Source organism: Melanerpes formicivorus, unplaced genomic scaffold (assembly GCF_026170545.1).
Source record: "Melanerpes formicivorus ecotype bairdi unplaced genomic scaffold, bMelFor1.0.p_v2 SCAF_68, whole genome shotgun sequence".
Classification (NCBI taxonomy): Eukaryota; Metazoa; Chordata; class Aves; order Piciformes; family Picidae; genus Melanerpes; species Melanerpes formicivorus.
Window position 1 is genome coordinate 649,630 of NW_027142420.1, and position 25,235 is coordinate 674,864.

General features: G+C 53.8%; 1 protein-coding gene across 2 annotated transcripts in view; it reads left to right on the plus strand.

Annotated features, from left to right (window-relative positions):
* BMF (Bcl2 modifying factor) overlaps nucleotides 1-23,077 on the plus strand; it is a 46,050-nt gene extending 22,973 nt beyond the window's left edge. For both annotated transcript variants that reach the window (XM_068162869.1, XM_068162870.1), the window contains one exon: nucleotides 21,835-23,077. In XM_068162869.1, coding sequence (XP_068018970.1) covers nucleotides 21,835-21,949 — 115 coding nt within the window. In that variant the 3' untranslated portion in view covers nucleotides 21,950-23,077. The remainder of the gene's footprint in view (nucleotides 1-21,834) is intronic.
* The last annotated feature ends 2,158 nt before the right edge of the window (nucleotides 23,078-25,235 follow it).

Sequence of the window (25,235 nt, forward strand, 5' to 3'; positions counted from 1 at the left end):
TCCAGGAGAGCATCGCCACAGATTCCTCAGCTCTGGGTTTTGATCAGACTATTCTGAAAGGAAACTTGGATGACAAAAGGGAGAGAGACTGCTGGAAAGATGACACTGTCAGGATCCCTTAAATAAAGGTCAGAAGGTGGGCTTGTAAAAGGGACATTTGCAAACAGCCCAAGGGATCGGTGTCTGTTCCCACTGGGTGCCACTCAATCTGAGTGTGTTCATCTGGACCACTGGGGGCTCTGCCTCTCTCCCCTCCAGTGCTGTGGAGTGCAGCCTCCCACCTTTCTGGGTGGAACTCATCGATGAGAGCACTGTGAACTGGGGCTTCACGTTTTCTCCCTCCCCTTCCTTCTGATTTTTTCTCTTTTTGTGGGATTTGGGTTGGTTTTTTTTCTTTTTTAAAACCTCAGAGCCCTCCCCCTGGAAAACCGAAAGAGCAAGGTGAGCAAGAATTGGCAACGTACCTAACAAAGCTTCCCTCAGGGGAGGGTTTCCCCATTAGTTCTGATCCTGCCCTGCTGCAGGAGCAAGCCCTGATGCTCTCCTGTGAGGCTTCTGTCTGGACTAGTCCTGAAGTGCACACAGCCTCTTGGCCATGGACTGAGACCCAGTGAGAATGTAGCATTTTGTTATCCTGGTTGTGTGCCTCCAGGGCTCCTGCCTGTACCCATGGTGACTGAGCAGAGCTCCTTTTGTGTATCTGTGCAGTATATTTGCTTTGTGCTTTCTTTCTTTGGTGCTTTTTAATACTTTAATACTTGGATTTTTTTCTAATAACTGGTACAATTTTTAATAAAATTGTTAAATTGTGTGCATGTGTCCTCTGCTTGCTTTGCCGTGGGGTGGAGGGCACTTACACAGCAGGGAACCGAAGGAGTGGCACGCTTTGGGTTCTTCAGCTTTGACAGCGTCTGGTAGGTCCTTTTCTGGGCACCCTAACACCCGGCCCTGCCACAAATGCAACATTTCTTTCCAGGTGGGACTGCTCCCCTTGGGGCTGGTTTAATTTATGAAACAGCCTCCTGAGGAGGTGTGTCTCCATGCCTGGACAGAGAGCTGCTGCACACTTAACCTGCTGCTTCCAGTCCTGAAGACCTCTTCAGGTGTACCTGGGCTGCATTCTCCACAATGTAACCTTTGAGTGGTGGCTGCTTCCCTGTGCAAGTCCTTTGAGAGGCACTCAGGCCAGGCTCATTGCTGGGCAACCCAGCCAGGGAAATGCAATTCTCACTGCTCCCCATTGGAAAGGTGGTGGAGCAAGGTGGCTGTGCCTCTGGGAGGACTTGTAAGGTAGTGGTGATTCCTTCACAGGATCACAGAATCACAGGTTGGAAGAGACCCTCAGGATCACCACATCCAACCACTGACTCTATTCTGCAAGGCTCACCCCTAAACCATATCCTCAAGCACCACATCCCTTAAACACATCCAGGGTTGGTGACTCAACCACCTCCCTGGGCAGCACATTCCAGTGTCTGACGGGAAAAATGTTTCCTAATGTCCAGTCTAAACCTCCCCAGTCGCAGCTTGAGGCCATTCCCTCTTGCTCTAAGACACACAGAACCACAGAAGGTACTGGGTTGGAAGAGACCTTCAAGATCCTGCAGTCCAACCTTCAACCCAGTGCTGGAGGCTGTGTGGCCATCCCAAGCAACAGCAGGATGTGTTCTGGGAATCATCAGTCCCTGGTTTTACTCTGTTCCTGCAGGGCAAAGCCAGCTGCATCGAGCAGTGTTGTGTGCTGCACAAACGCTCCGCAGCCAGCCGGTCAGATTCCTGCAGCCACATTCCTCCTGCGGTGTGATGCTGCTGGCAGGCTGCAGGGACCCCACTTAACAATCCTGGCTGATGTTAAGTTGCCTGGGCTGGTGTGTGCCTGTGACAAAAGGGCCTTTCACTGCAGGAACACATGATGTGTGTGGCATGAAGAGCCACATGTGCATCTAAGAGCACAGGGGCAAGAGGACCGTTTTTCTCCTCATTGTATTAGATCTGGTGAGAAGGGTGTCCCCTGGCAGCCTCATGTGACTGTGAAAGGGCCTGTTGTAACACAATGACACGAGGGGACTGAGATGGGAGGGCTGGCTCTCAATTTCCTCATTCTCATGTGGCTACATTCTCACTGTTGATTAAACTCCTGCTCTTCAAAGCTGTAATAACTCTTGTAGCACAGACAAGAATGGCTCTAAGAAATGAACGGGTGGTAGTGCTGCCCCAGGAGCCTTGGCCTGAGCAGAGCTGAAAGCAAAGGCACAGCTGTGTGGACAGCTCCTGGAATAATCCTGGCTTTTTGGTTTGGCTCTTTCATGACCTGCTGTCACCTGGTCACGGCAAAGCAGACTCGGGGTGTGTGGAAACATTGCCAGGGTTAGGCATCAGGAGTGCTGCAGGCTGGAGCATTCCTGTTGCAATAGACATTAATGCCTTTTTTTAGTTTGAAGGAAACTGGATAGCCGAGAAAATGAGCTTCAGAACAGCTTTCTTCCTAAAACACTGAGCCTGCATACTGAGGGCACTCTCCGCTTGTCTGCAGCCATGGCTCCTCTGGTGGCAATCACAGCACATCCCTCTTTCTGTGCCATGTGAGCAGAGCACTTCAAGGGAAAAGGAGTTTTGTTATGAGCTTCCTAGCAGTGGGCTGTGGGGCCAAGTAAAAGTTTCATCAGGATTAGTGCTTGCAGGGGAAATGCTGATCAAGAATGCTCAGCCTGCCTTGTCAGAAGCCATAAAGTACACAGGGGACAAGAAGGCTCTTTGGTTGCACAGGTGCTGTGCAGAGCTCTCTGCATGGCTCTGGCTGCTGGTGCTCAGAAGCCACTCTGGGCTATGGATTGGGGGAGGGGATATTCTGCAGGCACTCACCACATTGTTTTGCAGAGCAGTAAGTGTGCCAGGCCTGAGTCTGCCATGTATGTGCAAGCTCGGAAGCATCTCTGCTAACCAGCATTTTCCTTTTGCTCTCATACCTGAGTAACTCAGAAGCAGCCCAGCTCCTTCCCTCCTTTTGCCATCCCCTCCCTTCTGTTTATGGTAGGGAAGGAAGAAGTGTCCTGAAAGCCACTTACAGAGTTTTGGGAGATCGATGTTGAAATGCAAGAGCTGCAGTTGCATGACAGTGCCATAGCACTGGGTCCTGAAAGGCTTAAACTGGGAGGAACCTGTTCCCAGCAGGCATCTACCAGAGTGGATGGTGATTGCTGGCAGCGAGCCACTTTCCACCTGCAGAAGCACGGCAGCTTCAGGCATTGCAGAGCCCAGCAGAGTCCTGCCCGACGTGACACCCTGCCTGCTGTGCCTGCTCCCCTCTGCCCAGTGTGTGCCTGATCCTCCCTGCCCGGTGTGTGCCTGCTACCCCCTGCCCAGTGTGTGCCTGCTCCCCCCTGCCTGGTGTGTGCCTGCTTCCCCCTGGCTGGAGTGTGCCTGCTCCCCTCTGCCCAGTGTGTGCCTGCTACCCCCTGCCTGGTGTGTGCCTGCTTCCCTCTGCCTGGTGTGTGCCTGATCCTCCCTGCCCGGTGTGTGCCTGCTCCCCCCTGCCTGGTGTGTGCCTGCTACCCCCTGGCCGGAGTGTGCCTGCTTCCCCCTGCCCAGTGTGTGCCTGATCCTCCCTGCCTGCACTGTGCCTGCTTCCCCCTGCCCAGTGTCTGCTTCCCCCTGCCCAGTGTGTGCCTGCTCCCCCCTGCCCGCACTGTGCCTGCTCCCCTCTGCCCGCATGTGCCTGCTCCCCTCTGCCCGCACGTGCCTGCTCCCCTCTGCCCGCACTGTGCCTGCTGCCCTCTGCCCGCACTGTGCCTGCTCCCCTCTGCCCGCACTGTGCCTGCTCCCCCCTGCCCGCACTGTGCCTGCTGCCCTCTGCCCGCATGTGCCTGCTCCCCCCTGCCCGCACTGTGCCTGCTCCCCTCTGCCCGCACTGTGCCTGCTCCCCCCTGCCCGCACTGTGCCTGCTCCCCCCTGCCCGCAGTGTGCCTGCTCCCCCCTGCCCGTCCTGCACATCTTGATTGCTCTGAAGTGAATTTTGTGCTCTGTACCGCTCATAATGGACTCTTTTCTTTCTCCATTAAAGTCTGTGTCAGCATTCTCCCTCTCGGAGCTTTGCCTCGGGGCTCTTGATGTACACAAAGCCTGCTCTGTTTTCCGCTCTCAGTCACAGGCTTTCGCTCCTCGCCTCGGCGCTGGGAGCTAAGCACCCACCCCCCGCGGCTGGAGATGACCCTGGTTACGTCTGCTGCTCCTCGCCAGGGCAGCAGCCACCCAGCGCTGTGCTTATGGAGACAGTTAGCTCTTCATGAGGGGACAATGAGCCTGGGCTGCTTAGGACGCCAGGAGTGCTGCCCAGATTCCAGCGGCAATCAATAGCTGGGAACAGGTCACGGAACCTGCAAAGCAACGGCTTGGCTCCCCCCGTGCACTGCACCACCCTGGCAGGGGAGCACAGAGCCCTCCCCGCAGGCACTGTGGCACTGTTGCACACCAGTTCAGGGCGAGCTGGCAAGGGCACAGGCACGGCACTGGGAGCATGGCGCTCCCTGAGGGGCTGCTGCTCTCCCAGCTTGGAGCAAGGGGCAGTGCTCCATGAGGGGCTGCTGCTCTCCCAGCTGGGTCTCAGCAGGTGCCACTGGAGGCAGAGCAGTGCTGGGGGAGGGCTGTGCCACATGGTCACCTGCTGCACTCCCCCTTCCCTTCCCCTTCCTGCTTTGGCAAGAAGGTTCTGAGATGCTGTTTCAGTATCTTCTGATGGGTCTTCCCTGTGCCCCTGCCCATCATTTCCAGCCCTGGGGTGGCTACTTCTTGACACTTGTCTCACTGCTCCCCTTCATGCGGAGAAGCCCAGGGCTCTGCAGCTGGCAGCAGCATGCCCAGTCCCCTTGGTGCTCCCACACAGCCCTTGTCCATGGGGCATGGGGATGGGGCAGCAGAGCTCATTTTGCCTGTCAGTGTGAGCATGCTCCCCATGGAATCTTTGCTGGCAGTTTCATTAGTCTAATTTTAAATATCCCAAGAGAATGCCTGGCTGCTGCTTCCCTTGGGAGACTGCTGGACCTACTAATAAATCTCACTGACAAAAGGCTCTCCCCGTGCCCACCCTCCTTTCGCTTTTCCTTATATCCCAGTGCTCCAGCTGCATGTCCTTGAGTGGCTTTGCAAGGAACCCTTACCAAAGGCATTCCTAGAACTCAGGAGCTCACTGAACTCCTAGGCAAAAGCTTCTGCAGACTTCAGTTTTCGGGGAGAGCTCCGCCTGTGCTCTCCACCCCAGCCTGTGTTCCTGGAGCCGGCACGCTGCAGCACAGCATGGCCTGGCTAGAGCTGCCACCCAGCCCTTCCACTGCTGCCCTCATCCTTTATCCTGCCTTCATATCTTTATTGATGATCTTCATAAGGGGATTGAATCCATCATCAGTAGATTTGCATATGACTCCAAGCTGGGGGCAGGAGTTGATCTGTTAGAGGGTAGGAGAACTCTGCAGAGGGACCTTGCCAGGCTGGACAGATGGGCAGAGTCTAAGGGCATGAGATTGAACACATCTAAGTGCAGGGAGCAGCTCACCTGGCATCAGCAATCTCACTCCACCAGCCAACAACACCAGTTTGGCAGCCACAGCTGTGTCCCTGCATGTCAACATCCCCCTAGGGTTATGTCAGTCACAACAGGACATTGGTTTGGGCAAGGGCAGATGCAGTAAAGCATTTCCCTTTGTTTCCTTCCTGCTACAACCATGAGTCATGGCTCTTAGGAGCAGAAAACAGGGAAGCCAAGCAGTGCTTTCAACTGTGCCCAGACATGAAGAAATACTTCAGCCATCAGGGATTTATTGGGAAAAGGTGTTGAAGGATGGAAGCTGTTACTTGGAGCTGACATTATGTGGTCTTTATGCCTCCGCCTTCGCTAGGCCCTTTTCCAGCAGGTAGCCTCACCCACAGAAACAGAAGCACCCTCACTCCCACTGCAGTGGCTCCCATGCCACTGCAGAGAAGAGCCCCAGCAGAAGACCTGGCTTTGCACCACCCATCCACGAAGTTTCTCATGCCAGAAGGGGGTTAGCACAGCCCACACCCACAGCAGGTCTGTCTTGGACAAGGTGGATGTGGCTGGCAGTGCTGTGTTCTTGGGGCAGAAGTGCATGGGGTCAGCAGCCAGCCTGGCACGCTGTCAGAGCATGTGTGACAGAGCAGGAGGAAGGTGGGCACAGGAATTACTGCTCTGGTGGTTAAGCTCTGCTGGAACATACAGCATAGGATCAGGCAGGCCTAGGCAGGGGCACAGGTGCTTGCCTGTGATTTCTGGTAATGATGCCCACACTCACAGTTTCATCCAGCCAGTGCCTCACCCTGGCAGGGCTTCTCGCATCCGAGTCCCAAAAGCTTCACATTCTGCTGGAGGCACTGAATACCTCAACCCTCGACAAGGACCAAAGCCTTGTGTAATCTACTCAATGCTGCTTTTCTGCCTCTCCATCTGATGTCTGTGTCGGGGCAGCCTGTTGCAGAGCACACCACAAGGCAGGGCCATGGAAGATGCAGGGAGGGTGATTCTTTAGCTGCTCTCAGGCAGTTGCTGACATTAGAGCACTCATCCAGAGTCATCATCAGCTGCTGCCAGGCAGGAGCCCAGAGCTCTCTGCTGCCAGAGGAGTGCCCTGCACGTGTGAGTGGCCAGGCTGGGTTGCTCTGAAGTCCTCTGGTTAAAGCTGTAACACCCAGGTATGTTGGGGTCCAGAGAGCAGAGAAAGAGTGAGTAGAAGCCCCTTGGAGCCAGCATGAGGTGGATGTCAGTCTCTGTTCCTGTTCCTGAATTTGCAGGTTTGGGTTTTGGGGGGAGGCTTCCTTACGAGCTCTGGAGAGAACAGCTTTGCTGGGCATTCTTCTCAGTGTTGTCTGTGCCCCCTTGGCTGTCCCAGCTGGCTCCCCACTGAGGACACCAGCCTGGGTCACCCCTGCCCTTAGACTGCTTGAGGGGAAGCTTTGGTGCCCGGTTCAGGGCGGTGGAGCCCGTGGAGCAGCCAGGCACCTAAAGCTTGGCGTTGCAGAGCTCAAAGTTAGGATGGTGACTTCCCTTTGTCTTTGTGCTGCTCCTTACTCATGGCTGTGCCAAGGGGGCAGTGCCTTTCGTTAATCTCAGAACAGACACAGTTCTATAATGGGACATTGCTGCTGTGCACTGCACTCCTTTGGCTGAGATAAGATATGGCTTCTAATGTCTCTTTTTGTTGTGTTTTGAGTTGGTGCTTGTCCAGAGCACTTCTTCATCTTGCCAACTAGTGATTAATTGGCTGTACTGAGAGGTTCAACACTTTTTGTATGTTTACCAGAGGAGGTAGAAGAATGTGTGCTCTATCTAGAGTAGCCCCTGCCCTGAGTGCATTTAAAAATGGGTCATCACTTGCCCATTTTAGATTCTGTGCCCTTAAAACCCATCAGGGAAGGTGCCCTACCTTTTGGATAGCTTTTTGTTTCCTTAATGACGAGTGGGAATCTTGGTGAGAAGTTCATAGACTTCTCTTTATTTTCAGGTAAACACAGTTCAGACAGCTCAGGCACAAACCTCCTTGTGCTACCCCCGTGCTGTCAGCTGTCATAAGGAATGAGGCTTTGTCCTTTGCTGCAGGAATTGCCATGAATATGATACAATTATTAAAAGGCATAGGCAGAGCCTTGCCAGGTGCAGTCTCAGTTGCAGTGCCTGTGCTGGCTGAGATGTCCTTCAGCATGCTGAGCTCTTTGAGAAGGCGTGGGAGGGCTAATGGTTCATTAGGAAACTAGAGAACACTCTGAGCAAAGCCTGGAACGGACCTCGGCTCTCAGATTCACAGAGCTACATCTCAGCTACTTGCTACATAGCCTTGTGAGAGGAAATCCCAAATTAGGACCTTCTACAACCCATGTTGTCACCCTTCTGCAAGAGAACTTGGTGAAGCAATTTGACCTTGTTCCTACTTCTGTGTTAGGATCTGATTCGTTAGCCCTGAGGTTGGGAATTCGTGCTCTTGCAACCAGACATCCATGGTTCATGGCTTGCAGATGACCCAAACGTGGGAGTGTTTCAGCTGGCCATGGTGCTTGTAACCACTAGACCACAATCTGCTCCCAGGGCCAAGAACAGCAGGGAGACTTCTGATGTCCAATTTTCAACGAAGCTGCCTCACTTTGCAAGAGCTTTTGGAGTGCTGGCAAGGTTAGCAAACTGACAGGGACCCCAGGAGTGGGCAGGCAGAACCGGGATGGAAAGACAGAGCTAAAAAGAGGAAGGATTGCTAGAAGTATTTTCTGGTCATGTTGTTTGGTGTAGATTTTGTTTGGGTTTTTTGTTGTGTTTCTTTTTTGAGTGACTCACAGTTTTTGAATTTGTGGTAGGTTACAGTGTTGCCAAACCTAATATATCTTATCCTTCATCTAATCCTCTCTCCAGAGCTTTCGTGCCTATTCAGTGCTTGGTCTGTCTTCTGGGATGGCTTCTAAGGACACCAACCAGTAGCAGATGTGACAGGATTTTTGTTTTATTGCTTTTATTGTGGACATCTCCTGAAAGAATTGCACCAAAATAAGGGCCCAGCAACGGCCTGTGGGGGCTACCAAACACTCTCCAGACAGCCTCTACTTTTGGTCACTGCCAGCCTAATTTGATTGGAACAGGGAACTGATAAAGACATGCTGTCAAGCCCAGGCAAGTTATGTTTCTGCTTCTCCATCTGAATCATTTCTTGACTGCTTTTTAAATGCTTGAGAGCAAGTTGGGTGCCTTCCAAAACAAAGCAGAGATAGCCTCCCTGTCCCAGCGAGGTTACAGTGCAAACAGAGACTACCCAGCCTGCAGCAGCAATCCTCCCTGTCTATGGGAGGCAACAGAGGCAGCTGAGCACACAGATCATGTAGGCAGGACCTAAAGATCACAGGAGATGTTTGTCTGTGATATTGGCCTGTTGGTGCTGCCCAGTGCATGGCCCTGGCAAGCACTTCATGTCAGGGGCAGAAGGGATGCAGCCCAGGACAGGTCACTGAGCCAAGACTTGTCCCACTGTCTGCACTGTGCACCTGATGCTTTAAGCTGGGCTTAGAAAAGGGTTTGCATAGATATCCCCACAGGATCCAGCCAAGGCTTAGTTACCAAGCTGTTCAACAGGAGAGGAGGCTTCTGGATTGAAACTGACACTGTTCCAGCACACGCAAACTAGAGGCTGGTCTCTGCACATTGCCTTTGTAAACATCTCTTCCTTGGACTGCTCAGCTGCAGGGCTGGGACTGACTCTTCTAGGTCACTTGTTTTTGTCCTGGGTACCAGTGCTGCTGTGACAAACCTGTCCCCTTCACCGCTGTGTCTCTTGCTCCCTTTCTCTGCCTCCAGCAGCACCTGAGTGCTGGGCACGTGCCATGCAGCAGCAGTCACCGGTGAGGGGAAGGGAGTTTGGCACGGAAAGGCTCCAAGCTTTGAGCTGGGCCCATGAGAACAGCACAGAGAGACCCTGGAGTGATGATGAAGAGGGCATTGCCTTGCCTGCCAGCAGTGTTCTCTGTCACTCTTGTTCCTCCCTGCCCTGCCATCAGGCTTTCTGCTTGTTAGTCCCTGTGCCCTTCACATGTTCCCCACCTCTCCAGAAGTCCCTGGCTTCGTTTAAGCAGACCCTTGGCTGCCAGGGCTCTATCCAGAGAGAGAGGTGCACGGACGCCAAGTTCCTGTAGAGTTATCAGAAGCTTTCCCTCCTCCTCACGTTCTCTGCCTGCACCAGAAGCCTGCTCTCAGGAAGAGCTCTGCCCAGTCACCACAGCTCTTCCCACAACAGCCACCAAAGCGTGTCTGACCAGAGGAGTGCACCTCAGCCCCTGCTGGCATCTCCCCACATCTGCTTGCAAGTGCCCTCACCAGTCCCCATGCTAGGACTTTGGTGCTGCTTTGTGGTGCATGGAATAGGTACAGAAAAAGCAGCAGGTTAGGGGAAAAGGGCTCGAGGCTGTTGACTCAGAAACATGCAAAGGGACCATAAAGGAACCAATTTCATTAGAGCACAGCTTGGTGGTGGGGGCTGGTAGCCAAGGAGGATTCACCCCGAGGGTCTCTGCTGGCCATGTTTGCCTTCTCTTTATGCTTTACCACCTTTCTCTAACTCAACCCTAGAGGGATTTCCTGCTTGGTCTCTGAAAGGAGATGCTTTGGCTGGGAACTCTGCACCTCCTCTCTGCAGCAGTTCAAGTCAGCGAGGTGCTAAGCACACATAAAATTGAAAACAGAGTCAGCTCTGCCATCACCAGAGCAGGAGATACTGAAACAGAGACAAAAGCAAATGTCCTTTGCTTTTAGGGAGAGCAGTCTGATTTACCTCTGCCTTTTGGACCTGATATTCCTTGATCATACATGAGATGGCTGGTGGGGAAAGACTTTCATAACAGAAGCAGCCTTCTGGCAGAAGGTAAACAAGCCCTGAGCAGGATGAAAACACAGCAGCTGAGAGCCAGCAGCTCTGAAGTTCCAGTTGCCAGAACAAGCTGTGATGCACATCTAGAAGACACCAGGAGCACATGAGTGTCCTTGCACCTTGCTTCAACAGCAGCAAGGGTCTCACGCTGGCTTGGGCACCCTGCAGTCTTCTGCTTTTTCACCTCACAGGACAGCACCAGGGGTGGAAAGCTGCCTTGTCTGAAGGAAGTGTGTGGTGGATATCAGACTTCTTTAATCTTTAAAGGAGGGGGAAAGTTGTGATCTTAGATGAGGTGTGAAAAACCTGATCTCCTGTTTTTCCTCCTATCTCCCTGCTCCTCTTGAAGGGTGTCCTTCTCTGCTGTCAGCCCTGTCCCAGGTAATCTTGGTTTGCTTCAGCTGGGGTTGTTATGTTCCTCCTCTTACTTTTCCCAGGAAAATAACATCCTCTTGCCACTGCTTTTCCCTGCATACTGAAAGAGACTGGTACAAGCAAAGTCTTCTGCTACAGGTCCTGTCTGATTACTTCAGTCAAGACAGCACAGGTCCTCTGTGAGGCCTGAGGGATCTAGATGCCAAAATCCTTCCCAGCTCTGCCACCAGCATGGGCACAGGGAGTGCCCCTGCCTGTGCCTCCCCTGTACCTCAGTGCATCCTTACCCTGCTGAGGGCTGCAGTCATGGTAAGCACATGCAGCACTCAAAGCACAAAGCACAATCTTGTTGTTTTGTAAGGCTGGACAATAGCAGCTCGGTGACTCACTTTATCTCTGTAGAGAATGATGGCACATACTTATTTCTTCAGAGTATTGTGAAGATTCAGAACAATGCAGAAAGCATTGTGGGGGAAATTACTGCTACTAGTACTGTTACAAATCAAATCTTTGGTCATTTAGCTCGCTCGTGGTGTTAATGCTTCATGGGCAGGAGTGCTACTTCCATTGCTTTGTCCCTAATTCTGTTTTTCTGCCACTTCTGGCATAAGCAGAGAAGGCTCAAGTACCCCAGACCCCTACGAGTCACAGAACACCTTTCTGTCTAACCTGGTACGTTGAATACCTGCTCAGCACTGTGCTGAGGGGTGGCACTTGGGCAGCAGGCTCGGCATCTGTTGCAGGAATTAGCCTGAAGTGTTGGTGAGCTGTGCACCCACCCTCCAGTTACAGCAGGAAGGGGGAAAGCAAGAGACAGCGAGGCAACAATGCTGGTGCTGTGGGAAGCAGAGAGGCGTAAGAGGGAAGAGAAGCAGCACTCTGAGGAACCAGCAAGAACAAAGCACAAATGAAGCCTTTGCACAGCAAACAGAAATGTATATAAAGTGCCAGATGCTGCTGCTTTAGCTCTTTTTGAGCAGCTCTGGAAACAAAGCAGATTGATAGTTTCCAAACCTAGCAGGTACATTTGCAGCAAGCAGAAACAGGAGAGTACAGAGGGTGGTAAAGCAGTATTCAAACACGAAGATTACAGACTGGAAATTGGGCTCAGTGCAAAACTTTTTTTCCTGTCTTTTGGTTTTTTTTCAGTTACTGTAACCATGAGCACGAGATGTGTGCCAGAGGAAATGAGAATTTGGGAAAATATAGACAGCTTGGCAGGGCCACAGAAGGAAAGCTTTAAGGAATGAAAATTCAGAGAACAGAAGGAAATATTGGTTGGAGAAACGATAGCAGGGCAGAAACATCACTTTGCAAAGAGCCAGCCCCCAGCTCTGTGCCACCAGAGCTCTTCGCTGCGGGGACACCGCACCGTCTGCCACAGCCGTCCTGGGTGGGGCTGCCTGCTCCTCTCTAGCCTGTAGGGAGCAAAACAATACACACAAAGTCAGGGAAAGAGGAAACCAAGTCCAGCAAGTGAATGGTTAAGCTGCTGGAATAGTTACCAGACACCATTTCTGCAGGAATGATGAAGCTGAGATTTAGAAGACGTTGAAAGAATTGTGATTCCGAATGGCCAAATACACATTAGTGCCCCCACCTTGACACAAATAAACCACAGCTGCCTGGACAGCGTAATTCCCTCTTGGCTGGGAACTGGAGATGTTATTTAGAAGGCTCTTTGAGAATAGAAGGAGCCCAGCGAGAGATTCAGAGAGAAGCCATGGATCTAAAGCTGACCCAGCAAATAGCTGCTCCTCGCTGCCTGTGCGAGCACACTGAGGCAGCTGGATGCTCAGCAAGGGGAGCTGCAGGAGCAGAGGAGTAAGCCCTGGTCCGTTGCTCCCAGAAGAGCAACAGCAACAGCAGGTGCTCAGAGGCTGCTGTTGAAGCCCTAGCAAGGAGCAGCTTGTGCTGCCATGTTGGGCCTTGGTTGGTTGTCATCAAGGAGCGGTTCCTGGCTTCCCCTCCGTCCGCAGTGTGCAGTTGTTGGTCTGTCACACATGGAGTCACTGAACCCTCTGACCTGTTTGCTCACAGCTTCCAGAGGCTGTTGGCTTCCAGACACGATCGTGTTACAGGTTCTTGGCGTCCCCAGTTCAACCCTGTGCAAGAGTTATTTATTGTTCTGATTTGATCTATAATGCTGAGGCAGCAATTTCTTCCTCACCAGCTCTCCCCCTTGCAGAGCTGCAGCCTCTGCCTTTGCCACTCACAACACCCTGGTTCTTGTGCAAGAGCTGCTCTGGCAACTCATTCAGCTAGATGATGCTGGGTCCACAGCCCCTTAGCCTACACAGACATCTGTGGGCAAGGTGCTGGCCATGCATGCAGCACCCACGGAGGGCACCAGATGCATCACACTGGAGGCAGAGCCATGCCATCATCTGCCAGGCCAAGGATGGCACAGGAAGCCTGCCTGTGCTTCCCTTCACTAAACTTCACCCAGAATTCTTATGGAGTGCACTGAGGACAAAACACAGCTTGTTGGCATGGTAGGATTTGGGGTTGCTCTGTGCTCTGTATTTGTTCCCATGGTACGCCAGCTTCCAGTCACTGCTCTGGAAGTGAAAGGCTGAGTGGCATTTCTGTGTCAGGAAGATGCTGGCATACAGCTTGTTTAGGCAGGGTCTGCCAGAGCCAGCAGTCTGCCCATAGTGATGCAAGACTTAGCCTAGGATGGAAAACTGGCCTCAGAAAACTAAATATTTGAGCAGCTAATCTGTGCTACATGGTCAGCTCCCGAGCTGGGCAGTCTGAGCTCTTGCACAGCTACAGGGTCTTCGCTCGGGTCTGCAGGTTGCAGCCCAGGCATACCTCTGGTGTCTGAGACCACTTGCTCCAAGCCTGCCTTTGTAGCTGTTTCATGTGCTCAGTCTGGCAGGGCTCAGGGATGTTTGGCCAGACACAGCTATCCCTGTGGAGATGGCAGAGAGCAGCCCCTGATGCACATCACTGCCAGTCCTGCTTTGGGCCACTGTGCTCCGAGGTGCTGTGCTGCGCCGGGACAGGCAGCTCCCTGCATCCCAGGAGGCAGCCACCACAAATGTACTCTGCACAGAGCTTGTTCCTTCCCTCCACCCCGCAGCCTGCCAGGTGCTTTGGTAGCCTCACCACTGCAGACATCTCATGAGCACATCTTTGTTGGCCAAACACTAGGGAAAGCCGGCCACGGCAGGCAGCGCAGCCCTGGTGCGGGACGGGTCCCCGGGGGGCTAAGTCACCACTCAGCCCAGCGTCCTAAGGGCTTCAGCTGGAACACTTCATGAAGCTCTGGCACCACAGCTCCACAGAATCACAGGACTTGGAAAGGGGAGCTCTGGAGATCATCTAACCCAACCTGTCTGCTGAAGCAAGTTCACCTGCAGGTTTAGTTCCTGTCACCCAGAGCAAGTTGTCTGGCTCATAGCAATCCTTTACCCACTGTTGCGGTGCTGCTTCTCAACCCCAAACCACCACTTCCATCCTGCATGAAGAAGCTGGAGACCAGGGGGTGCCTCTCTTCGTCCCACTGGGAATTCCCATGCTTGCAACAGTGTGGGTGGTGGGGAGCCATATTGTCTTGTGGAGTGCTGGGGATACAGAGAACCCCCTCTGTTTGCTGGCCTTGACTGCCCCACGTCCCTGTTGGGGGTGATCCAAAGCAGAGCAGCCTGTGTTCCCCCGAAGGGGCCCTTTGTGCAGGGGGAAGCGCCCTGGGAGGTCAGTTTGCTTAGCCAAAGCTGGGAAAAGCAAGTTGCTCCATCACAGCATGTCAGGGAAACCCCCAAGTGCAGAGGGGAGGCCACTGGCCCACGCGGGAAGGTTAGGAAAAAGAGTCAGGAAGGGAGGAACATGCTTCAGAGCACATGGAGCTATGGGATCACTGTACAGAAAGGCTCTGTGGAGCAGAGGACAAACTATGTACTGCTGGAAAAGGGTTCTGGACCCACTCCTTCTTCCTGTGTCCAGCTTGGAGCTTGCTCTCCAGTGCAGAGGAGCCGAGGTGGGCAGATGCCGGTGAAGCTCACTGCTCTCACCGAGGTTTGCATCTTGTGCTATCAAGGGAAGGATTATTTGGTTTCAGGTGGTAGGAAAGGCTGCATGTCATGTGCTGTACCCAGTGCTCTGTGAAGATTGAAACCATTCCCTGATGCAAGCCTGGAGCTATGGAGCAGTATGCATTAGAGCTGCTCATCCTTGGAGCGTAGTGCAGCTGGAGATGGAAGACTGCAGGAAGACAAAGTGCTGTAGCCCACTCGAATCAGAGTATTCATGAAGCCGGTGCCTTATGGCCCAATACCCCCACCAGGCCCCCTTCTGGTCTGTCTGCTGTGGCAGTGTGCCCCAAGCACCCCCTGCTCAAGAGCAGCAGCAAGTTGCCTGTGCTGTCAGGGAGCCTGCTGGATGCTCTGAAAGGGGCAGTCCCAGTGGGGATGTGAGGCAGGTCCTGTGCTCTCCGCCCCAGCTGGCATAGCCAAATGCCTGGAGCTGGCTTTGTGTCTGCAGGTCTGCGGTGACGGACTGTGTCTCGGGAGGGGTGGCAGTGCCCTCCCTCCCCTCAGTGCTGGGGGAGCCCTCCTCTGCTGCTGGGCCATTTCAGCACTGCCTTTCTTTTTCAGATGTGGTGTGTCATTAATCAGGGGCACTCACTGCCACGCCGCTGCGTCTCAAGGCGAGTAAGCAAAGTTGCATGGCTCTGGATGGTTGATTGGCTTCCAACATTAAATGAAAGAAGAGATGCGAAAGAAAGGCCATAAATCAAACTCTTGCTAGTGGCAGCAGAGCAGCAGTTTTCCCCAGGGCAGATCACTGCAGAAGAGTTCTTGCATCTTCTGGCAAAAGAACCTCTGGCTAGTGCCCAGGGAGAGCAGCAGAAAGAGCAGACTCTGTAGGTGACATCTCAGGGCCAGGAATGGGCCACAGTGGCAACAACAGCTCCTGCCCAGGGCACTGCTAAGTGTGATTCCTGAAGTGAGAACAGAACAGTGCTGCTGTGCTGCCAGGCTTGGAGGTCACTGAGATCAGCTGGCCATGCAAAAAGCCACCTTGCTTTCCCCACCCCTGTCTGCAGCAAACAGCCTGGGCTGCTTGCACAGGAGGGCTGCAGGACCCCTGCTCCCCTCCCCTGGCTCCCCTGGGCACCCTCCAGCCACAGCCAGTGCAGTGGATGAAGCTCAGCTGCCTGGGACTTTACTGTGATTGAGAGGTGTAGCGGCTCTGCTGCTCACACCCGGGCTCAGCAGCTACAAGCAGTGAAGGGCAATATTAGAAGCTGCTCAGAGGGTTGATTTTGCATCACGATGAATGTCTTGTAATTAATCCTAACAGAGATGTCTGTGCTAATTCTGTGTAATTTATGGCCTGAATGCAATCCTTCTGTTTTTTTCTGAAGCATCTGAAGTTTCTTTACCTTCCTTCCTTTCTGTTTCAGGCTTGCAGTATTTCTGCTGCTCCCTCTAAATACATGTTGCTGTGCCTTTTCTTCCTTCAGTGTCTGCTTTCTCTCAAGACCAACTTTTTTCTGTTGTGTTTAATTGTTTTTCTCCTGATTTATTGTTCCAAGCCCAAGCTAAGCAGTCTGTTTATTTATAATTTGGATTATTTTTAAATGGATCCAGAGCTCTAGGTCAGCGTTTAAAAATTAACTAATGAAATACACAAATGAGGTCCAATGGTCAACACAAGACTGCACATCCCCCAGGGCTCGCATGCGACTCCGAGCCAACCACTGGGGAAGACCAGCCCCAGCTCCTGGGAGCATGGAGAGATCACTGACCTGGACTGAAATAGCCTGGTACAGAAAATAAAGAGACAGGGGCACCCTTCTCTGAACCCACCAGGCCGCTCTGATTGAGCCCTTGGGAGGAGCAGTGTTGGTGTATGACAGGGAAGGGCTGGGCTCTGCTCAGCCCAGGTGTCCACCTCCCAAGAACTGATCCTTTGCTTCTAGATGTGTTGGGAGAAGGCAGCTTAAAGGCTCCACACAGCGCAGGGCAGGGCACCAGAGGGGCCCAAACTACTGCTGCACACCTCCCCTCCCATCCCTTCACAAAGGCTTCTGCTTCCCACTGAAAAGGGAAAGCAGTGGGGGGTCAGCCTGTGCTCTTCTGTGCAGACACAAATCCTCCCCTCACCTCCCCCCACTGCTCTGGCACTGCCCCGCGGGAGGTGCTCTGGCACTTCTGTTCTTCTCTTCACACTCCATCGCAAACAAGTGCCTGTGCTGTGCCTGTCTGGAGAGGCAGCTCTGGCTCCTGGAGGAGGATGGGCAGGAGCAGCAGTCCTCAGTAGGGAGCACGGGGAACAGACAGCCCCGCTGGCAGCAGGCTGAAGGGTGACTGTGCCACCCAAAGAGAAGCCATTGTGGTGGCCAGCTGGCAGCCACAAAAACGCACCCCCAGCAGCCGTGGTGTCCCGTGGCGTCCCGTGGCGTCCCGTGGCTGGGCTATCAATGCTGTGAGGTCCATTGTCCCTGCAGAGAGCCTGTGCGCAGGCTGGGGGTGGCCCGAGGCTGGGGGAGGAGGCAGTGCCCCTGCTGATGCTCAGCGATGCCGCACTGGTCAGGCCGGAGAGCCAAGCACAGAGCCCGCGGGCGCTGGCAGCTGGCTGACAGCTGGGCACATCCAGCTGCCGCGGTGAACGAGTGCAGGAGGAGTAGCAGGAGCTGAGCGGTGCGGTGTGTGCTGCTCACCTGCCTGCGGAGCTGGGGCATGGACAGCAGAGGTTCCAGGAATACTTCTGGAGCTGCAGGAGCTAAACCTCCCTGCCCCATCAGACACAGCCCAGGCTTGCTGCTGCCCTGGCAGCCGACGAATTTCTCATATTCGTGCCAAGTGGGAGCCGAACCTCCCCCCGGGGCTGGCTGGACCCTCTGCCCCAGGGGCTGGCATCGGAACCAACCCCCAGGAACCAGTGCTGGGTCTGGTGCTGTTCAACATCTTCATCAATGACGTTGATGAGGGAACAGAGAGTCTGCTCAGCAAGTTTGCTGATGACACTAAACTGGGAGGCTTGGATGATAGAGATGAAGGCTGTGTGGCCATCCAGCGAGACTTGGACAGGCTGAGAGCTGGGCACAGAGGAACCAAATGAGGTTCAGCAAGGAGAAGTGCAGAGTCCTGCCCCTGGAAGCAAGAATAACCTGCAGCAGGACAGGCTGGGAGGGAATCTGCTGGAGAGCAGCCCTGGGGAGAAGCACCTGGGAGTGCTGGTGGAGAACAAGTTCTGCATGGGACAGCAATGTGCCCTGGGGGCCAAGAAGGCCAAGGGGGTCCTGGGGGGCATCCAGAGGAGTGTGGCCAGCAGAGCCAGGGAGGTTCTCCTCCCCCTCTACTCTGCCCTGGTAAGACCTCACCTGGAGTATTGCATCCAGGTCTGGGCTCCCCAGCTCAGGAGGGACAGGGATCTGCTGGAGAGAGGCCAAGGGAGGGCTCCAAGGCTGCTGACTGCAGCACTGCCTGGGGAGGAGAGGCTGAGAGCCCTGGGGCTTTTTAGTCTGGAAAAGAGAAGACTTAGAAGGGATTTCATAAAGGTTTATAAATATCTGAGGGTGCTGGGGGGAGGGGGGGAGGGGACAGGCTCTTCTCACTTGCTCCCTGGGATAGGACAAGGAGCAATGGATGTAAGCTTCAGCACAGGAGGTTCCACCTCAACATGAGGAAGAACTTCTTCCCGGTGAGGGTCCCAGAGCCCTGGAGCAGGCTGCACGGAGAGGTTGTGGAGTCTCCTTCCCTGGAGGCTTTCAAGGCCCATCTGGATGTGTTCTGTGTGACCTGAACTAGATTGTATTGTCCTGCTCTGGCAGGGGGGTTGGACTTGATCTCTTTAGGTCCCTTCCAACCCCTGACATCCTGTGATCCTGTGACCCTCTGCCCCAGGGGCTGGCCGTGCAGCGTCCAGAGCCAGAGGCAGTGCCAGTGTGGACCCGCGCCTCCCGCTGTGAACAGAAGGGCGTTTTAGCAGTTGCCCCAATGAAAACACCACCAGGCTTTTTAGCGTGGTGTTAACAGCTATGTTAAAATCCTCACACTTTCCAACAAAAGAAAAGCCCTCAGAGAAACCCAAACAAACACTCACACAAGCAACGCTGGAAGCTGGCTGGAGTTACAAACACAGGAAATTAAACACAAAACCATGTTACAATAGCAGCGAGGATCAGCCTTACTGCGGGCCAGGCAAGAGCAGGCAGCGCTCAGCGCCGAGCTCCCCCCGCTCCGGGGGTGTCTCTGGCAATACACAGGTGCGTGGCAGCTCGGGGGGGGGGGGGGGTGTGTGTGTGCACAGCTCCGCCACGCTCAACACGCCAGTGACATTAAAGTCATGCAGTGGCTTTCTCTGTCCCCCGAGGTGCTCTAGCCAGAGCTGCAAGTGTCAGTCGTCACAGGGAAGAAGGTGGCTTGGGGTTTTTCCTCCTTTCCTGAGCCGAGATCATTGCAAACATTCGGTCTGTGGCACAGTGTCACAACAAACAGAGGTGCAGCTGAGTGCAGTGCGAAGGTGAGGGCTAGGACGAGAAGGCAGAGTTCCTCCAGTAGGTTTTATTGCTGGAAAACAAACAAACAAACCCCACAGCCACAACATTTCATCTCCAGCTTCGGCTGCGTTAGCAGCAGACACTTTTACTCCAACAGAAATTGATGCGGAGGGTTGTGCCAGCACAGCACCATTGCCTGGGGGGAAAAACCCTCTCCCCATGGACAAAGTTTTCCTGGGCTTCACAAGCAGTCCCCTTGCGTGCCCCTTCCTCTCACGGCCAGCGTGCTGCCATGAGGTGACGCCGCATGTGCCCGGCTGAAGCCGCTGCCCACCTGCAGTCCCTGCACGCTGCTGGGGGTCAGGGGCGAGGGGCGGGTGGCCTCAGGGCAACCAGCAAGTTTCGGCTTGTCCCTTGCTCGGAGCTAAGCCCTTCCCCTTTGCTGCCGATCCCTGCCCCGTGGCCTCAGGCCTAGGGTCCACACTTGTTTTTCTGCTTTTATCTTCAAAACACTGGCGAATGTATTTGAAAGGAGCCTCTATTATGTTTTCCTTTCCTTTATGAGGCTTTGCTACAGTTTGTCAATACTGGCTACCGGTGTTATTTGAGGCCACACTTGCAAAAAAAAGAAAAAAAGCTCCTTTGCGAGCTCTGAACATTTATCTGAAGTTCTGCAGGAGGTCACATGTCTGCCCCAGCAGAAGGGCTTGCAAAGTTAAACAAAGTCCCCTGCTCCCTGTCTGAGTAAATACAGAGCGGGCTGGAGTAAATAAACAGCCAGGCAGCGTCCCAGACAATGGCCCTGGCGAGGAATTAATAAACTCTGCCTCTCGCACCAGCAGAGTGTGACTGCAGCTGGCAGCCCGCCCTGGCGGCGCTCCAGCAGCCATTACTGCTAGACGGAGCCAAAGGAGCCTTGGCACAGCGCGGAGCCCACAGCTGGAGATTAGGTAACAGAGGGAGCGCTGGCGGCACTGCCAGGGCGCTGGTTGCCCTGCCTGGGGAGGGGGCCAGGGAGCGTTGGCAGTGCTGCCAGGGCGCTGGTTGCCCTGCCTGGGGAGGGGGCCAGGGAGCGTTGGCAGTGCTGCCAGGGCGCTGGTTGCCCTGCCTGGGGAGGGGGCCAGGGAGCACTGGCAGTGCTGCCAGGGCGCTGGTTGCCCTGCCTGGGGAGGGGACCAGGGAGCGTTGGCAGTGCTGCCAGGGCGCTGGTTGCCCTGCCTGGGGAGGGGGCCAGGGAGCATTGGCAGTGCTGCCAGGGTGCTGGTTGCCCTGCCTGGGGAGGGGCTCTGCACCGTCAGGGTGCCTGTCCCAAAGCCACACTGCTCAGGTTTGCCACCCAGGGTTACTCTGCAGGACCATGCTGCCATCCTAAACCGAGGTGCCAGCCAAAATGCCTGGCTGGTGAAACTACAGATGAGCCTGCACCACCCCTGTCCTCGCACCACCCAGAGACTCTGCTGTCCTTGAGTGGCCCTGTCAAGGGGGCAGCCAGGCCATGGAGCAGGGCGTGAGGGAACAAGGTTTGCTTCTGTAAAAGAAAGTTTTCTCTGGGCTTGCCTCCTGAGCTGGGCGTTCGATCCAGAGGCAGGAGGCCTGCTGAGGAAAGAAAGGCCTCCTAATGAGAGGTGGCTAACACCTGTGGGGTGCTGTTGCTAGAGCAGCCTCTTCCTGAGCTGGGCTCAAGGAAGAGTTATTGCTCAGACACATTAATGGAGGAGGTGTAAATAGGAAGGGACTGTGGAGGAATGGGAGAAGTGATCCTCCCTGTTCCCACACCCAAAGAAACGGCTCCTGTGCTTCCTGTGCTGTGAGGCAGCAGCCCCTGAGCTCCCTCAAACCAGAGGCACCATGGCCTCGGGGGCTGGGGGTGCAGCAGCCACGCTGGATGAGCACAGCAGCAGGGAGCAGGTTTGTCAGCTGCGCTACCTCCGGTGTGCACAGGCAGCTGACACACCCGTCCTGCTCCCCACAGCTGAGCTGTGTTCTCCCGGTGGTTCATCTAGACCAGTTTCTGGGGTCCCTGACGTGCTCTGGCATGCCTGTGTCTGCAGCTCTCCTCCCCACAATGAGCTGTAACCAGGGGAGCAACCCCAGGGGGGCTCGGCACTGTCTGTTAGAGTACAGGGCAGGGAAGTTTGGATGAAGAGCTCCATCTTCTGCGGTGCCTGCTGAGGGAGGGAGGCTGTGTACCGAACCACTCTCCCATACACGGGGAGGAGGCTGGCTCTGAGGGTTCCCCACACCAAGTTGATGGCCAGCTGCAGGAAGATCCCTGCTCCATGGCTTTTATTTCTCAATGACTGCAGCACTGGAGATGGAAAAGAGGAAGAAACCAATGTAGGTGCCACTGCCATGCGTGGCCCAACCTGGATTGCTTGGGCAGCAGGTTTTACCAAAAGGAGGGCAGTCTTTCCTGTCACATACACCCTATGGCAAATGACCTTTCTCATCCTCATTTACTGCTGAGTCCCCAGCCTGGCCCGGGCTGAATGCCCCGGAGAAAAACAATAATAGTTTCCAGCTCTGAATACTGCCTTTTGTCGTCAGGTTTGAAAGCCCTCCACAAAGGAGAGGAATCTCATTTTCTGTGTTTTTCCACAGGGAGAAAGGGGTCATGCAGACATGCCCTGCTCTGCTCAGTGCCAGTCTGCTGCCACATCACCTTCCCAGGCCATTGTTGTGCCCTCCCCAGCCGGCCCTGCTCCACAGAGGATGAACTGCTGCAATGCCACTTGTGTGGACTTGTCCTACAGGCAGTTGTTATCGCTGCACGAGACTGCAGAGGCTCCTGCTGTGAGTAGCTGATGGCTGGCTCCAACAGAGGAGTCTTCCAGTTAACGCTGACCAGGGCTAAGGCAAAACTGAAGCCACAGCACTTTGCTCGCTCCCCAAGCCCTTTCTTCCTCAGCGAGCAAGTGGATTTGTCTTTCATAACAACACATGAAGCAAAGAATTGCTTTCCATTAGCCAAGGCGCAGATTTCGTTCTCCTTAAATCACCTTCCCTCGATAAGCATGGGCACTCCTTGCTGGTGCCTCTAAACATTGCCTCGGACAGAAAACTTCTGCGGAAAGTGAAATTCAGAAGAGCTAATAAAACATTTTCTGAAGGGTTTGAATCTCTCCTTCCAAAGAAAACAAAGAGGTCGGCTGACCTTTCAACCTGACCCTTTTCTCTTTTTTTCTAAGGCATTAAGAAAAACATTCTGCAAACAATGAGTGCTCGTGGTAATTGTCCCTCCCCTGTGCCCCAGTTCTTGCCAAAAGCAACATTTCAATGGCTATGGGGGGTGGAGGTTGAAAGCGAATGAGTGAGCAAGCAAATGCTGGCTTTCACACATCAGTGGCTGGCTACGCCCTGACCACATCCAAGGAGGTTCAAGGTGAGGGAGTCAAGCTCTCAGGCTGTTCCTCACCGAGTTTTACAGTTGCAGGTATCCGAAATACTGCAGTCCAAGTGTGGAAAACTGTCGGAAGCATTCGGAAAGCCCAGTCAAAGGGTAAGAAAAAGGGTCACACGGCGGTGAAGTGCAGTATGATTTAGATCGGCATCTCTTCAGTCGACTGCGGGATCCTACCTCCATGTCACATGCCACATCTCCTCACCCCTCGGCCTGCCGCCTTCTTTCTCCTCCTGGCAGGGACAGGCCTGGTGTGAAAACAATTTAATGTTAGGGGGAGGGAAAAGTGCTGGGTTTGGATGAGAAAAACCTTCTTGTCCCGTTTATCTCCATTGTTTTCCAGCACTGGGACCTGCAGTGGATCCCGCTGTGACACGTTTCCAGCTGCTAAAAGAATCAAAAGCTTTCGGGTTGAGTTCCCTCCTGGTTCTGGAACATGTTCCACTGTGCAATCTGCTGTAATATCTCTCTGCAATAAAAGCACTGCTGCTCTCCAAGAGGCCTCCCCCTTTCACTTTCCTCATAAGAGGTGATGACAAGCTCCCAGCCCAATTGTCTACACACATCCTTAACTGCTAGGAGCCAGAGATTTAGCTACCTTTCCTGGTTCTGACTCTAACCTGTGCACGGGTCCTGGGCAAATCACTTAAGCTTTCCCCCAGCCCAGGCATCCCTTTGTGCTGACACTGGAGGGGCAGTGTTCGTGCTGCTGGGTGTAGGCAGGGAGGCTTTCAGCTGACTTGGGGATTCTGCTGCCAGGAAAGGAGACCTGCCTATGCCAAGGCTCATCTTGCTAAGTCTGGAGCAGCTGTTCAGTTCTGTAAAAGCACACTGGTACTGTCGAGGTCCTGCCTTTGAACGTGCTTCTCCAGCTGTAAAATGTGGCTGGAAACACCAAGCCAGTTCTGTAAAGGTCTGCTGAGACTTCAGCCTGTTGGCATCCTCCTCCTCGGTGTCAGCAGAGCTGGCAAACATGAGGAGAGTGCAGGGTGGCTTCTGCTTTTCTGTGAATCGTGCTGTAAACCCCTGCAGCCCTGAGAACAGACCTCATCACTCCCAACAAACACACACAAGTGGGTTTAGGTGCTCGTGTGGGAGGGAAAGAAGAGGTCTGGGAGGGGGTTAAGCAAACACTGCATCCAGGATCTTTTTGTTACCCTCTAGATTTACTTCTACTCTTCAGCAGGAGTTTGTACAGCAAAGTACAATTTTGTGGCTCTTCTTCAAGACCATGAAGTCAATCTGAAATATCAGCAGTGTTTTTATTATCTGAAGAACAGAGCTGGGAGCGGAGTTTTTGCGGGCAGCGCTGGGTTCATTAAACACTGACTCAGGCTGGGGTTTGTGGTGGAGGGCTCAGCCGGTCCTCGGTGGGAGGATCAAGATCTCCTCTTTTCATGATCATCTACCTTTCATCTCCCTCCTGCTGCAAAATTTGTCTTTACCTCAATCCCACACAAACCTCTTGGTGTCTTGCCTTTGTTATTGTAAAGTATTTACTTTAGAAATGCTGACTCATGACACTCAGGTTAGAGACAACTGCTGCTGGCATTCAACCTCAGAATCCTTCCCACATCTTCTGAAGATTCCTGGGCTTTTATTTTTGCATGTCTTATGTTTTGTGGTTTAGAAAAGTTCAAGTGGCACTCGGTTTGGCCATCCTCAGAGAGGTCCAGATCTGGACCTTTTACCCTGGAGATATTTAATTCTAGCAAACAATGCCTGGCTAATGCTGTGTGGGAGGCACTGTGCCTAGACACTGGATAGCTGCGTGGGCAGTTGGCCTACTGGCTCCTCTCAGGCTGCCTGCCCACGCCACTGCTGCTGGCCTCCTGCAAGCCTGGGTGGCAGAACACCCATGGGTCCTGGGCTGCAGATGCATGGGGTCACCTGGGCCATGAATAGCAGGGCATGGATACAAGCAGGGTGCAGCTGAGGGAGGCACTCCAGAGCTTGTGTGGGTATCTGAAACTTAGGTTAAGGCTTTGAGCTTGCAAAACCTGGGCTAGAAATCTCCTGGGGAAAAAACACATCGCATACTTCGTAGTTCCCGGGTTTTATTTGAGGTAAAACACAAGGAAAAGGAACCAGAAGCCCAGCCCCAGGTGTGCACCTCAGCCTGCTGAGCAGCCTGGAAATACAAATATGTCTGGGGGCATGGCTTGGTTATTGCCCAGCTGCAACCCCGGCCCACCATTGCAAGGGCTACCTTCCACCCGTGCTTCTCATCCTAAGCTGAGTCTCCTTGGCTGACTCACCTCTGCTGTAAGCAAAGACATGCCCTGGTTACCCAGCATCCAGGGACAGGCAGCTACCAAGGATTCCCCCACGTGCAGTCATCCACTGAAACTTGTTTGCGTGGCTAAAGGGAGTGTAAAAGCTGAGGCAGGGTGGCTCGCAGGGAGTGCAGTAGAGCCATCAGTGGCTACCAGCAGAGCAAAGGAGGCTGGGGCCAGGAGCCCTTTCTTCCCAATTTTGATAGGTTTTTAAGAATGCAAAGCAGAGTGGGCAGAAGACATCAAGCTCATGAAAAAGCCATGGCTTACACTTTGCTGTGGTGTGGTGTGTTACAGGTGTCTGCTCTGCCCTCTGTGCACTGCCT